This window comes from Apodemus sylvaticus, chromosome 19, assembly GCF_947179515.1.
Source record: "Apodemus sylvaticus chromosome 19, mApoSyl1.1, whole genome shotgun sequence".
NCBI classification, from domain to species: Eukaryota; Metazoa; Chordata; class Mammalia; order Rodentia; family Muridae; genus Apodemus; species Apodemus sylvaticus.
The window spans coordinates 54805373-54823125 of NC_067490.1; the positions used below are offsets into that span (position 1 = coordinate 54805373).

Below are 17753 nucleotides of genomic sequence, written 5' to 3' on the forward strand. Positions count from 1 at the left end.
AAAACTATCTTTTTACTGTCATGCCCTCTACCAACAAATGTCTGCTCTTATACCTATGTGTCTTTTTCAAACATGTTTATCATTTTAAAAAGGCAATGGTTCCTATTGCTTTTTGAATTTCATTTTCTCTATGTGTAAATGCCTCTAATCACTTATTTGTTTCTATTCTCCATAGTTTCCACATATTTAAGAATTTCGTTCTTTTTGCTCAGAAGCTTTGGTATTTAATATTTGTTTCTGGTTAGAGCAATGCCTTTTGCAGCTGAGACTTGGCTTATTATTTACAATTAAGACTTGCTTTGAAGACTTAATCCTGCCTCTGCTGCAATGTGCCTTCAAGATAGGCACAAACCTCCTCTAAGGCTGGGCCCTACTGCTCAGTGTGAATGGAAACACATTAGTGAATGAGTGTCTCCTAATCTCCATGGTTTTGTGGGAATTACAAAAACTCAGAGCTATGAGTCTTCTTAGCACTGCTTTCATTGTGTGCCAAATTTTGGGTATGTTGTGCCTTCATTTTCATTAAATTCTAAAAAAGTCTTTAATTTCTTTATTTCTTCCTTATTCCAGATTTCATTGAGTAGGATGTTGCTCAGTTTCCATGTTTATGTGGCATTTCTGTTGTTTTTTTCAAACCCAGCCTAAGTCTTTGGTGATGTGGTAGGATGCACTGGGTTATCTTCAGTCTTCTTGTATTTGTTGAGTCCTGTTTTGCTACTGATCATGTGATCAAATTTAGAGAAGGCACCATGTGCTGCTGAGAATAAGATACATTCTTTTGCTTTAGGATGAAATATCTACAAATATCTGCCAGATACATTTGGGTCATAAGTTCTGTTATATGTTCAGTTTTGACTCTAAGGAGGATGGTTCCAAGGATGGCCACAGCTGCGCCTAAATCCAGACCAGAAGGAGACCATTTTAACTCACCCTGACTGTGGTCTGTCTCGGGGCTAAGTCATCACTATAGTGAATTCATTTTTAGTGTCATTTTTTATTTTATGTGCTTGGATGTGTTGCCTGCATATATCTTTGTGCAGTACCTGCAAGGCTGGAGGAGCATCAGATCCCTTGTGACTGTATTTACAGGAGTGGATCACCTACCAAGTTGTTCTAGAAATGAAACATATTTTCTTTTAGTTCACAATGCTCTTCACTAGCATTCTGCTGCTACCTGCACTTTTATTGAAAAATTATTTGACCTTTTAATTAAAGTATATTTTGTTATTTCTTTGCTCTCTCATTGCCTTCACTACATCTACCAAGTTAATCATTTTAAGTATGTACAAATATAAGAATACAATATGCTTTAGAAAGTTTTAGAAAGTATGTACAAATAGAAGAATACAATATGCTGAGTGCATGTCTGTTGGTTGTGTGTATACGGTCCAGGGATGAACAATTAGGTGAAGACTTGCATAGGATAAGCAAATTGAAAAGTCTCTCTGCCTCAGGCTAATTCTCCCACTTGTGAGACACTTGCTGTGTTTCCACTTTCATGGTCAACCCATATCGCTCTGGAATAATAAAACAAATTAAACTTATTTTAGAAGTGGCCTTAGACATTATATTTTATCATTACTACATAAAAGGCACTAATACACAGCCATAGTTTTTTTACACTTGCAAAAGTTCCTTCATGTAACTTAAGGGAACTGGGAAATATAAAAAGGATTCCTTATGTTGCCTTTATGTGTCTTTTCTCAATACATGCTTACAAGTGCAAATAAAATTGAGGGACTTCATAAAGTCTAAATTGAATCTTGACGCTTGTCAAAGTTTTTTTTTTTTTTTTTAACAAAAATAAATAATCTTGAGTGAAACAATGTAAGTGTGTTGCTTCAGATTTTGCCAATTTCTTTGTAGTCACAGATTACATTTGGTATTCTTGATTGTTTTAAAAGACTATTGTAATATGTAAGGGTTTTAGTAGATTGATTGCATACCAAAGAGTTTCCTCTTGTATAAGGACACAAGAAAGTGCAAAACATTAACCAATCATCTATGTTTATGGGGTTTATGAGAATTATGACTTTTTCTTATGACGTTTTCATAGTCTTTTTCTAAGACTACTGTTACAAGCAGAGGCTTTAACACATTGCTTATGCACAATGTTTCTCTCCAGGATGGGTTCGTTTATATATTTATAGATAAATGTGTTGTGAAACTGTCTTATCACATTTATTGCATTTGTAAGATGTGTTCTGTTGTACATTTGATATGATGTATATTATATATATATATATATATATATATATATATATATAATGACTTACATATATATGTATGCGTGTATATATATGTATATGTATGTATATGTATGACTATAATATATAAATGTTGGGAACAAGCAAAAAGAAATTTGTCCTAAGGACTGCCTTTTTTGTTAACAACATTCACTTAAATGTAAGTTCAAACTAAATTTAAGTGCCAGGTGATAGTTGACCTCAGTACTTAACAATATCTATGTAGCTTTCATTATTCATGTTTTTTCCCCCAAAACATAACAACTATTCCTAACCATAATTTCCATTACTCTTGTTTTATTCCTCAATATATAATGCCTGTTCCTATCCACAAAAGAACATATGATTATGATAGGTGATAACATAACATCTATATTCTGTATCAGTTGAAATACATTAAGAATAGAAAAATGTAGTGATTGAGGGGAAATGTAGGTATAACTTGTCACTGGTATTTCTGGATTTCAAGAATTGAAGCTATATAACTTTCAGACTCTGTGTGGATAGGAGTAGAATATTTCAGATAAGCATGGGAGTGTATTTTTCTCGCCCAGATTTATCAGTACTGACTTGATTACAATAATTTAATATCATTTCCATTCTTCTGATAGTTGAGTTGTGATGGATTTCAGTGGACACACAACCTAAATGCTTTCCCACATTGCTATATTTCATATAATTTCCTCCAGCATGCGTAATTTTATAATGATAAAGACTATAGATTTTTGCAAAGCCTTCACCATACCAAATATATTCACAAAGGTTATCTTCAGTACTAACTCTTACATGATGAAGAAGACTATAGAATTGTGCAGAAGCTCCATCAACCTAAATTTGCTCACTTTATTTTTAAATTATATTTTCAATTACTAAGAACAGATGAAATGATCAATGCAACATTTATAAAAGCAAACATTTAATTTGGGCCGTCTTTCAGTTTCAGAAGTTTAGAACATTTTCCTCATAGGAGGAAACATGGTACGCATACAGGCAAACCTAATACTGGAGAAGGATATGAGAGTTCTGCATCTTGATCCAAAGAAAGTTAGGAAGAGACATCTTCCAGGGTGCTAAAAGGAGGGTTTCTTCAGCACTGGGAGGATCCCCAAAGCCTACCCCAACACTGTTAAACTTTCTGAAAAAACACACCTGCTATTAGTGCTTCTCCCTCTAGGACATAAATCATAACTACCACATTTCACTGCATGACACCACATGATTGTTCAAACACAAGAGTGTATGGTGACCATACTTAAAGAAAGCATATTGCAAAATCCCTGATCTCCAATGTCAAAAGGCACCATCATCTATCAAAGTCTCAAAAATGTTAAAAATCCAAACGTCAAAGACTCTTCTGTGATTAATCCTATCATGCAAGAGTAATCCACTATATTTTTGGAAACAATAAAGTACATCATATACCTTGAAATTCACAGGATATACTTTATTATTTGTAAAGGTAATCATGAGGAAATACTGGACCAAAGGAAGACCAAAGCCAGCAAAACAATCTCCAAACTCTGCATCTCCATGTCTGATGTCAAAGTGTTCTTCAGATCTCCAACTCCTTTCTGCTTTGTTCACTGAAGCACAATTTGTTCCCTTTGACTGGTTTTATTCAATTCCTGAGCAGGTATCACACAGTTCTAACATCTCAAAAACTTGGGGTCTCTAAGATAACTTCAATTTCACAGGTTCTTATTTCAATGTCCTGGATCCACACATGATCTTCTCTGCTCCTCCAAAGAGATTCGGTCACTTTTTCAGCTCTTCCCTCAGTATCACTTTAAGCTCTGGTTGACTCTATTCTACTGCTCCTGTTGTTCTTGCTGTTCATCACATGGTACTTCCATCTTCAAGATGCTGGGTTCTTCTACTGGAACTAGTCTTGACGCATAGCCTCCCTTATGCTTGCTCAATGGTGCCAAGCCTCAGCTGTTCTGCATGACAACTTCATGAATTCGAAGTCAGTACCACCTGGGTTATTCTTACGCATGACCAAGCCCAGCTGCACCATTAGGTCCAACCTTGGTGAGCTCTAGAACACACCTTTGTGTCACTCATAAAATACTAGTCAGTTTTCACCACAGTGATGCTGATTTCTTCTTCATCACCTCTAATTACTAGCTAGCCAGCATCAATGGCCTCAGTAGTTCCTTCTATTCCTACCATTTAAGACCGAGCTGCTGAGTTCTGCTGCTTACTGGGGCTGGAATACGGCTCCTTCCATTCCATTGTCAGCAGCTTTCAATATTTCAAATATATCACTGCCTGATCTTGGCTTTCCTGGAACTTGCTTAGAGATCTACCTTGATCTCAAAGATCTGCATGACTCTGTCTCATGAATGGTGGGTTAAAAAGCATGTAACACAATGACATGAACGAAGCCTTTCTGTTTATATTTTAAATTCAGAACCCAGAATCCAAATATATCCCTTAGCAATTTGACACATACTTGTATCTTCATATGTCTACATCAAAACAATAACCAGGTAATAAAAATTCCTAACATGATACAGTTCTCTTTCATAAAACTGCAAATCCATGTTTACCTGAATGTAATCTTGTCCTAATGTAACCATTCCTTTAATGCCATTGAATAACCTTGATCACAAGATTAAACGCCATTCAACTTCCTGATGATGCCTTGTATTCTGAACCTTTCTTTTTTTTAATTTTTCCTTTCTTAGTTTCTATGCTTGTTAAAAACTTTCAGGCCAAATTCTCTGCAGTGATTTTCGTGACTTACTTTGTCAATACAAGTAGCGTAAACAGCTTTACCTTAACCTCAAGGAAACTCTTCAGACAAGGGTAGCAAACTTCTTTGCAAAAGCATAAAAAAAAAAAAAAAAAAAAAAAAAAAAAAAAAAAAAACCTCCAGAGTGGAAATAATCCCAAGTACCCATGTCTATCATATCCTACTATGATACCCTCCTAATTCCCACTTAATTCATGATCATATTCATTATGTTTCTCTCCAGCACACAGAATTTGGAGACTTATCCCTGGTGAAAACACTTTACCACATTGATTACATTAATAAGTTTTCTGTCCGGTGTGTGTTCTTTTATGATACTGGCGATGACTGGGTCTTGTAAAGCTTTACCACATTGATTACATTCATAAGGTTTCTCTCCGGTATGTGTTCTTTTATGATACTGGAGATGACTACGCTGTGCAAAGGCTTTACCACATTGATTGCACTCATAAGGTTTCTCTCCAGTATGTGTTCTTTTATGATATTGGAGATTACTGCGATGTGCAAAGGCTTTACCACATTGATTACATTCATATGGTTTCTCTCCAGTATGTATTCTTTTATGATATTTGAGATCACTGTGATAGGCAAAGGCTTTACCACATTGATTACATTCATAAGGTTTCTCTCCAGTATGTGTTCTTTTATGAGATTGGAGACGACTGTGCTGTGCAAAGGCTTTACCACATTGATGGCACTCATAAGGTTTCTCTCCAGTATGTGTTCTTTTATGTCTTTGGAGATCATTGTGCTGTGCAAAGGCTTTACCACATTGATTACATTCATATGGTTTCTCTCCAGTATGTGTTCTTTTATGATATTTGAGATTACTGTGATAGGCAACGGCTTTACCACATTGATTACATTCATAAGGTTTCTCTCCAGTATGTGTTCTTTTATGATTTTGGAGATGACTGTGCTGTGCAAAGGCTTTACCACATTGATGGCACTCATAAGGTTTCTCTCCTGTATGTGATCTTTTATGTCTTTGTAGATAACTGTGAGCTGCAAAGACTTTACCACATTGATTACATTCATAAGGTTTCTCTCCAGTAGGTGCTGTTTTATGATATTGGAGATGACTGGATCTTGCAAAGGCTTTACCACATTGATTACATTCATCAGGTTTCTCTCCAGAATGTGTTCTTTTATGATATTGGAGATTACTGCATCTTGTAAAAGCTTTACCACATATATTACACTCATAGAGTTTCACTCCAGTATATCTTCTTACATGCCTGCAATGATAATTAGCACATGTGAAATCTTTACCAAATTCATAACTCTGATCAATCATGTAATCAATATGAATTAAGTTTACAATTTCTCTAATGGTAAAGAAGCAGCAGATCTTAAGGTTTTAGTAATTTATATGTTCATGGTGTTCTCCCTCATCATGAGTAGTTCAAGACCCCTGTGATGGTTATTACAAGGCTCATATTTATAACACCGTCTTTTTATATGATATATTTTAGCTATCTGAAAAAAGAACAACTCTGATCTTTATAACACTGATTGTATTCATAATTTCTCCTCTCGTATGAATTACAACACTTTTGACTGTTAACAAGGACACACAGAAGAATTTTCAAATTCTTAATACCCATAAAGATTTTCTATACTATGAGTTTTGGGAGGTTCCCTGTAAAACTAGAAAACCAACTAATTGCAAATATCCTTCACATTCCTAATTTCTATCAAAGTCAGAATACTATGTATCTTCTTGTTTTAGAACAAAAAATTTTATGTTTCCTCTTTCAATATGCCTGAGCTCACATCATTTTTATCCATTGTGATACACGATATACCTAATAAAAAAGAATGATAAATGAAAGTTTTACACATTGTATTCACACTGTCTGAATTTCTGTTTCTCATACCATGTGCAATATAGTCTAATGTTTCTCCACAACAACATTCTTGATACTCATAAAATGCTCTCTCACCAAACTTAACCATATTACTACAAGAATATGAGTATCACCAAACTTTCTATGGACTAACTGCTTATTAGAATGTTTTGGATATAGATTTATCATTATTCATTATGCAATTTCTAAATACTTTGAGGCTATACAGAATGTCAGGTCCACAGCATAGCTCTAATGGAGCTATTTATCAAATGGATACACAAACCAGATATTGGATCTTGAGGTACATGGTTTTGTAAGAATATTATAATCATAGCTACACTTAAAGTACTGTTATTTTGCTTTTAACTGGAGATTCCATAAGATATTAAAATTTCCTCAGAGACAATTTTGTATAAGCTTGCACATGAAAATTACCTTTCATGTTTTCTACTACTTTGACAATGTTCTTCAAGATGATGGTCTTCCCAATTATAGCCTAAAACACAGTACAAGAAAATGAATGATATACTATTAGAAAATAGGCAAAATTAAAGATACTGTGAATTTTAACTGTACTGTGACAGGTTCAGTGAAATTTCAGTAAAACTGGATTATTCAGCTCAATGTTCATACAGTTAAAATAATAGAAGATCATCAATAACCAAAAAATATTTTTTCCTTCTGAAAAAAAAAATAACAGTCTTACCTACAGCTTTGAGGTTCAGGTAGGTTTCAAACATCACATTTTTGTAGAGACTCTTCTGGGAAGGATCCAGCAAATTCCACTCTTCCTCAGTGAATTTCACATGCACATCATCAAAAGTCACTGCATCCTAAATATCCCATACATGTACAACACAAAGCATGATACTAACATCACCGGAAAATAAATATATGCTTTCTCAAATATATATTCACATAATTCTCGTGCTTGCTCTGTTTATTTTCTAACTCAGAATTTATAATTACTGTGTCATTTTAGAAGGAGCTTTAATTATAAGATACACCTCTGTCACTTTTGAACAATTTGAATAGGATACAGCCTTGCCAAAGAAATGTGAATTGAGAGGGAGATGCAGAGGAAACAGATCCACAATACCGAGCACACATCTGAAAAATTGTATGAACAATTACTACCTACAAACATGATAGGCAAGCTGGGTGTATTTTCTCATGTCTTTAATCACAGAGGCACAGGCAGGTGTATGTCATTTACCTAGACACTGGCATGGCCTTTGTAATGTGTTCTAGGAGACTAAAATGTATATTTTAAGACACTCAATCCCTACAAAAAACAACCATGGGAAAAATGATACTGAACTCAAAGTTCATTATGAAAGTTCCTACAAAGAATGATAAATTCACAGCACATCTGTATTCATCTGGTAGAAATATGAGGTTTAATCTATAACATTTGGCCAAATTTCAATACTAAAGATATGGATGAAAAAACACGGAGCCGGGCGGTGGTGGCACACACCTGTAATCCCAGCACTCTGGGAGGCAGAGGCAGGCAGATTTCTGAGTTCGAGGCCAGCCTGGTCTACAACGTGAGTTCCAGGACAGCCAGGGCTATACAGAGAAACCCTGTCTCGAAAAAACCAAATCCAAAAACAAAACAAAACAAACAACAAAAAAAGAAAAACCACACAAAAGTATGTTTATATTTACAAATACAAGACATGTGTCTTTTGTGGTTTCTCTACTACTTTAAGGACAGACAAAGCTACACAGCAAAATTTGTTTTGGAAAAGAAAAGCAAAAAATAAAATAAATATAAAAATATAAAACAACTAGACTTGTAAAATAGATTATCACTGATTAGCAAATGTATCCGTTGTATTTTATATGATTTAAGGAAAGAGATTATCGTAAATATATGGGAGCATGAAAAGAAAGTTGAAGGGTCAGTTTCAACCACAACACAGAACACACCAAGGACACAATGTTTCCCCTCTAAAAGAAATGCGGGGTAAAATCTGGAGCAGAGACTGAGGGCATGACCAATGAAAATTTGCCCCACTTGAGAGTGCCATCCTATGGACAAGCACCAATCCATGACATTATTAATGACACTCTGTTATGCTCCCACACTGAAGCCTTGATTAATTGTCTATTGAGAGGATCCACCCACCAGATGACTGAAAAAGCTGCACAGATCCAGAGTCAAATCTTGCAGGGACCTTGGGGACTATTATGGTAGAGTTTGTGGAATGACTGAAATCCCTGAGGAGGATAGGAACTCCACAGGAAAACCAAGAGACTCAAGTAAGACTCACCCCTGGGGACACTCAGAGACTAAGCCACAAACCAAATAGCATACACAGGATGGACTAAGGCCCCTGGCACATGTATAGCAGATGTGCATCTCAGAGGATCAGAAGGTCGTCTAACAACCGTAGCAGTGGATTTCCCTATACCTGCAGGGGGCTATCTATTTCCTTAACTGGGCTGCCATGTCTGACCTCAGGGAAACAGGATGTACTTAACTCACAAGGGACTTGATGTACCGATTTGAGGGTTACATGGGGGCCCCAAAACCTCTCAAATAAAAACAGAGGAGACTGGTAGAGAGGCTTTGCCATAGCAAGAGACATATAAGAGGCATAGTGATAAGGGTGACAATGAATATATAAATAACTGGAAAAACAAAAAAAAAGATAAAAAATAAATTTTTTCATTCTATAAACACTATCCTCTAAGGTATCTGGAAAGGCTCCTCCTACATGATCTTCCCCAAACTCCATAAAGAAAGCCAGACAGGACAAACAATCTGCAAAATTCATCATCCCATCTAGAAGCTTTTTGTTTTTTGTTTTTTTGTTTGTTTGTTTGTTTATTTTCTTGGATTTGTTTTTTGAGACAGGGTTTCTTTGTATAGCCCTTTCTGTCCTGGAACTCGCTCTGTAGACAAGGCTGGCCTTGAACTCAGAAATCTGCCTGCCTCTGCCTCCCAGAGTGCGGGGATTGCAGGCATGTGCCACCACCGCCCAGCGAAGCTTTTTGTTTCAATCAACTGCATGCTGACCCTTGACCCTATAGGCAAATGTTCATCCTGTGATGTAAATGCATTCAATCTTTCTTCAGGGATCCTAACAGTCTGCAGGAACTCCTACACTGTTTAAACGTCTAAAGTCTCTTCTGACACACAAGGCAAAATCTTGAAGGTCACCTCTTGTAACAGCTTTGGTACATCCTCTCCTTGTATACATCTCTCCATGGCAGATTTACCAATGCCTTAGTTATCTCAACAAGCTGTGGTCGCAAAATGCAACTCAAGAATCATCCTCATAATTTCACTGCAATGAACTCTCATGGAGTCTTCCCATGTCTCTGACTCTGCCAAAAGATGGCTGGAATCGTGCCAAACTGAAACCATACAGGAAGAATCCAGGAACTCGAATTTATCATCTATCAGTTTTCAGAAGCCACACCATATGAAAGATCCTCTTAAGTTTGGATTCTAAGGTGATGGACTCTGCGTTCCTTGGTCCATATTTGCAGCAGGTTTTATTTAAAGTTCCTTCTTGGGACTAGGAAACACATTGCCTACTCCTTCCATGAATTTAAGATTTGGCAGGAGGACATGTTACACTTAGGACATGTTCGTAGGACATCTACCCACTAGAGCATGTGTTCCACTAAGTTCATATCTGTTTTACGTATAACAGCTGGAAACTGAAAAAAATCAATAAGGCCGCCAACCAAAATTTGGATACAGAATATGTGGTTCATATACAAAATGGAATTCTATTCAGCTAGTTAAAGCAAGAACTTTATGAATCTTGCAGGCAAATGGATACAACTAGATACTATCATCTTAAGTGAACTATCCCAGACCCAAAAGGACAAGCATGTATGTACTCACTTACAAATGTATAATAACCATAAAGTACAGGATATATGCATGATATTTCTTGGACCTGAAAAAGCTAAACAAGAAGGAAGCCTAAGGGGCTGAATAGATGTCTCAGCTTTCTCATCCAGCCCAGGCCCACTTGCTTATGAATATTGTCACCCTCAGTGGAAGACAATTCCCACATCAATCATGTACACTGTCTCACACAGACATAGCAACCAGTCATTCTGATGAGGGCACACCCTCAACTGAGGCTCCTTCAGAAGACTGTAGCTCTGAAAGTTTGAAATGTTGGCAGTTTCACCTCTCTCCTGACTATGTGTCCTTATGGATTGACAAGATTATCTCTTCCTGCCCACCTCCTCTCCTAGCTTTCAACATTAACCAGCAATCTCTCTTGAACATAACAAAAAGGTCAATAAAAGAGGCCACACTCTGCCAACACTATGAAAATCTAGACAGAAAAATGTAAAACAGGAATAAGCATCCACACAAACAAGAAAAACTGAGAAACCTTACCTAGACCAATAATCACCACAAAAGCAGCTGCCCAGACACCAGCATAAATAAATCAAGGACTGGTTAATTTCATATTGCAGGATCTTAGACAGGATACTTAAGAAATAGTTACTTCCTATGAGAGTTGTAAAATAAAAAAAAGTCCAACTAATCACCTTTGTTTTGTAAAAAAAAGTAGTACAAATACAAAAAACAAAAATGACCTTTCCATATATAGGTTGAAAAAGCATCTATATCCTCGATCAAAAGTGGATCTGAACATCTCTGAAGATCAAGAGCAAGAAAGGGTTTCTCAATTTAAAAGATATAATTAAGAAACACCCCCCAGAGTAACCAGGGTTAGTTATGGTTGCGGATTAGAAAGGTAAGGTTAGGGTTAAGGTACAAGGGTTGTTAGGGTTAGGATGTTTAAGAAATTAAGAGGTTAAGATAGGATTAGAGATTTAGGATAAGTCTCAGACTTAGTCTCAGGTTTAGGGTAAAGTTGGCCACCATTATTCTTGATGGTCCCACTCCCACTGAATCAATAGTATCGCTATTAGACAAAGAAGAAATGTCAGGGTTAGGGTCAGTCTCAGGATTAAGTCAAAGAATTTGTTTGTTGTGCTTTGTGAAAACAGCTTCTATATTTTCAATCATCTCCCTTCCTAGTCCTTGTTTTCATAATAGCAAAATCTTCTTTCTTGCCCCCAATGAAAGTGGAAAGTGAATTATCCACGAACCTAGAATTCCCAGATGAGAACGTTCTTTACATTATTATGGGGCCCAGTTCACATACAACAGAAGAGTAAATATAACTCACAACATCAGTTTTCCCAAGCTCACCAACAAAGTGCACCTATCTTAAGTTTATTAAAGAATGGCAGTAAAATGACCTTTTTATTAGTTAGTACTCATTGATCAATTTATTACCTACTCTGAGGTCAGAACACACCTCATCCCTTCCCAGGTTCTGAAGAGCGTCTTTAAAAGTATCAGCCTAGACAGGTGAGGCATGCATACACTGCCACCACCACACACACATCACTGGGCATTTGTAAACCAGGAGACTGCAGTGAGCTCCAGCCAACCTAGAAGACATAGTGAATTCTAGGGCAGCCCTCGACTAAACAGCAGGATCCTGTCTCAAAACACTCAAGTTAATAAGCATCCACACTACATGTGTGCTACTCAAAGAACTTCAGTTTAGGAACGAATTTGCAGGCAACAATTAGAAATTACACCAAGTTACTTCAATGCAGCAACCTCTGGACTCAGGCGTTGGATTCCTTTCTCAGAAGGAATATTAAATAACACTGGCCAGCCTTACAGCCTTACAGTGATAACTTCAAAACAGAGTCAAAAGAATATGGGCCAAATGTTTCACAACTGAGCTAATGGCTTGGCTGCTGAAGTTACCACGCTTCTAATCCAGTCTGGTATTCCTATTTCTTCAACTAAACAGTAGGACAGCATGAACAGGTTTTCCACTTAGCAGTTGCCATGTGGTCTCAGGTCTCAGGTGGCTCTCACTGTGAGTCTATGTCCTCCCATATTTCAAAAGAACCTGGACAGCCAAGCAGTGGTGGTACACACCTTTATTCCCAGCACTTGTGGGGCAGAGACAGGCAGATCTCTTGTGAGTTCGAGGCCAGCCTGGCCTAATGAGCAAGTTCCAGAACAACTAGGTCTACACAGAAAAATAAAGAAAGAAAAAGGTCTTGAACATTCAAGATAATAATAGTAATGGTGATAAAGTCCTGATAGACTTTTTTTTCACTGTTTTGAATTCCAGACTCAACAGATGGGCAATTCTAGTTTTGTTTTGTTTTGTATTTTTTTAAAAAAAAAAAAATAAATGAAACTCTTCAAAGATCCAGTAAGTTTCACCACTGCCTTCCCAATGGCAAAACTGTGTTTCCAAGTTTCACCCAAAGCAATTATGGGATGGAAAGGAAGAATACACTCAGAAGAAAAGAATTGTGAAACTCCACGATGAGGTAATAGAAAAAAATGGGTAATCAGATCAGGATAAGCATGTCCCTGCAAAACACACACACACACACACCAAACTTTGCAAGACCCAGTTTCATTTCAAAGTCTGGTCAGTCCTGATTCTTCAACTGCCCCTGTGTCTTCACCTCTCAACTGACCTTTCCTGGCCTCTCATACTGGTAAAACTCAACTGCTACTCATTTTCATTACACCATGTCTTAGTCAAGGTTCTATTCCTGCACAAACATCTTGAACAAAAAGCAAGTTGGGGAGGAAAGGGTTTATTCAGCTTACACTTCCATGCTGCTGATCATCACAAAAGGAAGTCAGGACTGGAACTCAAGCAGGTCAGGAAGCAGGAGCTGATGCAGAGGCCATGGAGGGATGTCTCTTACTGGATTGCTTCCCCTGGCTTGCTCAGACTGCTCTCTTATAAAAACTAAGAATACCAGTCCAAGGATGGCACCACCCACAGGGGCCTTCTCCCCATGATCACTAATTTAGAAAATATCCAAAGCTGTTTCTCATGGAAGCACTTCCCCAACTCTAGAGCTCCTTTCTCTGTGATAACTCTAGCCTGTGTCAAGCTGACATGAAAAAAAAAAAAAAACAGCCAGAAAAAGGTTCTTCTTACTTGGCTGCCTTGTCTAAATTCAGTAAAAGAGATATGCTTAGCCATGCAGAGACTTGAAATGCCATGTTTTTTTTTTTTTGATACTACAGTGGTCCCTGTGCTTCTTTGAGAGATAAAAGGAGTCAGGGATGGTGTACTGTACAAGGGGGATGGAGAGTTGGGAGAAAGTAGAATGTAAATTAAATAAATAAATAATAAATAAATAAGTGGGGAAAGTAAACAATTACATATAAATAGAATGAAAATTTAGAAATCAGCCCATTATTTTTAAAATATACCCAACTCTATATTTCAGGTATAAGACAAGGAGAAAAGATTTTTGGCCAAAATATCACACAAATGACCTCTCAGTAAAATTCACAGTTTCTTTTTTCTTCTAAAATGCTATGATCTCAGTTTCCTCTGGCTGCATACTGTCAAAACTCCAATCTTGCAAGTCCTATGAGAACAACTGATTAAGCTCCATGGACAGCTTTCTATGACTTTCATCACCTCAATTTCTGATATATTCCACAGTCCTGCCAAAAAGAATAAATTCTGTTCGGCCGCAAAATCAACTATTGATACCATTTGTTTTTGTTATTGTTGTTGTTCTAGCTTGCTACTCTGCAGCCATGATGGAATCTTTTGAGCAGAAGCATCTCTTTTAATGAACTGTTGTTGTGAATGGTTCTGTCAGAGCACAATTCATCACTTTGGGAGCTTAGAGTAGAAACTGAAGCTACAAACTGAAGATAAAAGCATGGACAAGCATCGTCTCCTGGCTTGCTGCCCTGCTTGGTCAGTGTCCCAGGCACAGGTAGCTCTCTCATGCATCCCAGGCCCACTTGATTATGAATATTGTCACCCTCAGTGGAAGACCCTTCCCACATCAATCATCCACACTATCTCACCCAGACATAGCAACCAGAAATTCTGATGAGGGCACACCCTCAACTGAGGCATCTCCAGATAACTGTAGCTCTGAAATGTTGAAATGTTGGCAGCTTCACTTCTCTCCTATGTGTCCTTGTGGATTGCTAAGATGATCTCTTCCTGCCCAGCTCCTCTCCTAGCTCTCAAAATTAGCCTGCATTCCCTCTTGAGAACACCCTCCAAACAGGTCAGTAAAGAGACAACATTTAAACAACATCCTATGAAAATCCAGAGGGCAAACTCTAAACCAGGAATAAAGCTCACACCCAAAAAAGACAAACCCAGAAACTAATTCCTAGACCCATTATCACCACAAACCCAGATGTCTAGACACAAACATAGGAATATAATAAATAACAGTCAGGAAAATATTTCACCAAGAAAGACAAGCTATGATTTCACAGCAGGTCCTGAGAAACTAAAACATGCAAGAGATCTAATGCAAAAGAGGTTCTATGGGGGAAGGGAGAGGAATGAGAACCTGAGGATAGGATAGAGTTACACAGGAAAACCTGAAGTCAGGCAGACAGATGGGGAGCAGGGAACAAGCAATGAAGGAAGAGAAAGAGAATAGAGAGAGTGCATGTGCAGAAAATAGAGACAGAGTACAAATATAGAAGGTTTTACAGGTATATAACGCACAGATGGGAAACAGCAGCAGTTGATTGAGGTAGCTAATGGCTTAAGCATTTCCTAAGTCACTAAGAGCAGGACATTGAAATTGCCTATCCACTGACAAATATTGAGGCAAGGATCATCCAAAGAACAACAAATGGAAGAGAGAATCACAAGAATTAAAAATGAATAGCAAGCAGGCAGTGGTGGTGCACATCTGTAATCCCAGCACTCTGGGAGGCAGAGGGAAGCAGATTGCTGAGTTAGAGTCCAGCCTGCTCTACAGAGTGAGTTCCAGGACAGCCAGGGCTACACAGAGAAACCCTATCTTGAAAGAAAAAAAGCCAACAAATCCAAAACAACAACAACAACAATAACAACAACCAAAATATGAATCACAAAAAAGCGATAAATTGGTAAAAACAAAAATTGAATTCTAAAACTCTCCAGGCACTAAATAGCCAAGAGTTCTGTAACATATGATAAGGCAAAACCACAAATGATTGGAGGAAGAGAAAAAAATAAAAAGGAGAAGAAGGAGAAGAAGGGAGAGGAGGAAGTAAGAGGAGGAGGAGGAAGAGGTGGAGGAGGAGGAGGAAGAAGAAGAAGAAGAAGAAGAAGAAGAAGAAGAAGAAGAAGAAGAAGAACAACAACAACAACAACAACAACAACAGCAACAAGAAAACAAGAAGAAAAAGAGGGCAAGGGCAAGGGCAAAGTTGAGGGTGAGGGTGGGGGTGATGACTATCAATCAGTAAAAAGCACAAGAAAATATTTCCAATTAACACTAAATGAAAACATTCCCAAACTAAAGAACGTGACTGTTAATTTAAAAGAAGCATCCAATATACAAAATACTTTGGGGAAAAGTCCCTTTGCCACATAATAATATAAACACTGAGCTTCTAAAGTAAAACAATAAACAAACTACAATAGAAAAAAAAATAACAAAACTAGAGAAAAAAAACAAGTCACATGTTCAAGCAGAGCTGTTTGATTTATACCTGTCTTTTTAATGAATGTTATAAAACACAAAAGGGTTTGCACACGTGCTGCAGAGTCACAGAAACCACACATGTTCCTACAAGAAAGCCACTGGTCTGAATGTTTTGGGCAGATTCAGAATCAGCCATGATAGTGAGGTCACTCAGAGGCCACTGGCTGATGTGACAAGTGAGGAGCAGCTCAAGGGACCTCACAGGTGTTCACATCTGGCTGATGTTTCCCATCCAGCCACAGAGAGGACCCCCCACCCCACCCACTGCTCAGCCGCCTGTCCCTACCCATGGTGGGCAGTGATCCTGTGCTCACCATGTCGCGATGTCACAGCTTCCCTGAGGTCCCCTCACAGCAGCCAACAGCAGAGCTCAGAGCAGGACATGGAGAATCATTCAAGCTGCACAGCAAGGATGAATTTCCCCAGCCACAGGAAGGGCAGGAAGTCCTCCTGCATGAGCGGCTTCTCCCTGTGCTGCTCAGCAGCTGCGGGAACTTCCTGGTGAATCAGGGCCTTGGGGGCGGGGCTATGACGTCATCAGTGTGGGACCGCTCTCCTGCCTGCCCATCGCCTGCCTGTCTCCTGCTGTGGGCGCAGGGTAGAGACCCACGGTCTTCCTGTACAGGGGGCTGGGGGCGGGGCTGCACGAGGGGGTGGGGCCGGTGACAGACAGACAAACTGGGCAGTGAGCTTGTTCAGTATTCAAGCCTTGGCCTGCCCTCACCAGGCGACGCCCCGCCCTCTGGCCCTGGGCCCCGCCCACCTCAGCAGAGCGGAGCTCCCAGGGGAAATAGATGCAGGGATGCTGTGGTCGGGGGCGTGGCCATCACCTGGGGCTCCTCCCTGTGGGCGTGAACCTGTGGGGGCAGGGTATTGATGTCCTGGTAGGAGGGAAAGGTCGTGGGGTCACGGGGTGAGAGGAAAGGCGGGGGACTGCAGTGTCAGAGATAGAGCAGGCTCAGGGCATCTGCACAGGGTCACAGGCTGACTCAGGCCACACCTGAACCTTCCTGTCACTCTCACCCCGCCCCGCCCCATAGCAGCTCTGGCAGCCACGCCCCCACCTGTCACTCTCAGCCCTTGCCCTGCCCCCAGCTTCCATAGACCAGAGTTTAGAAGGTTATAAAAGTTCAGTATCATTCACACTCTGAGAAGAATCATGGGACATTGTGTCTTCCACTGTCTAGTGTAGGGAAGCGCAGTCTCACAGGACACACTGAGCCAGGAGTTGAACATTCTCTCTGTTGTTCATATGCTATTGTATGCTAGTCATGGTTACAAAATATCTCCAAACTTCCTGTGACTCCTGTCATCTGGGGAACACGTCATTATGCTAAATCCAAAATGCCTGGATTATAAAGATTCAACACCCGTCCTGTCCAA

At 38.8% G+C, this 17753-nt stretch overlaps 1 protein-coding gene across 1 annotated transcript in view; it reads right to left on the reverse strand.

Moving 5' to 3' along the window:
- LOC127669728 (zinc finger protein 431-like) overlaps positions 1-16786 on the reverse strand; it is a 36018-nt gene extending 19232 nt beyond the window's left edge. The window contains exons 1-4 of the mRNA XM_052163919.1: positions 16685-16786; positions 7564-7690; positions 7293-7353; positions 5389-6242 (exon numbers count right to left, since the gene is read on the reverse strand). Coding sequence (XP_052019879.1) covers positions 5389-6242; positions 7293-7353; positions 7564-7690; positions 16685-16687 — 1045 coding nt within the window. The 5' untranslated portion in view covers positions 16688-16786. The remainder of the gene's footprint in view (positions 1-5388; positions 6243-7292; positions 7354-7563; positions 7691-16684) is intronic.
- Positions 16787-17753: the final 967 nt, after the last annotated feature.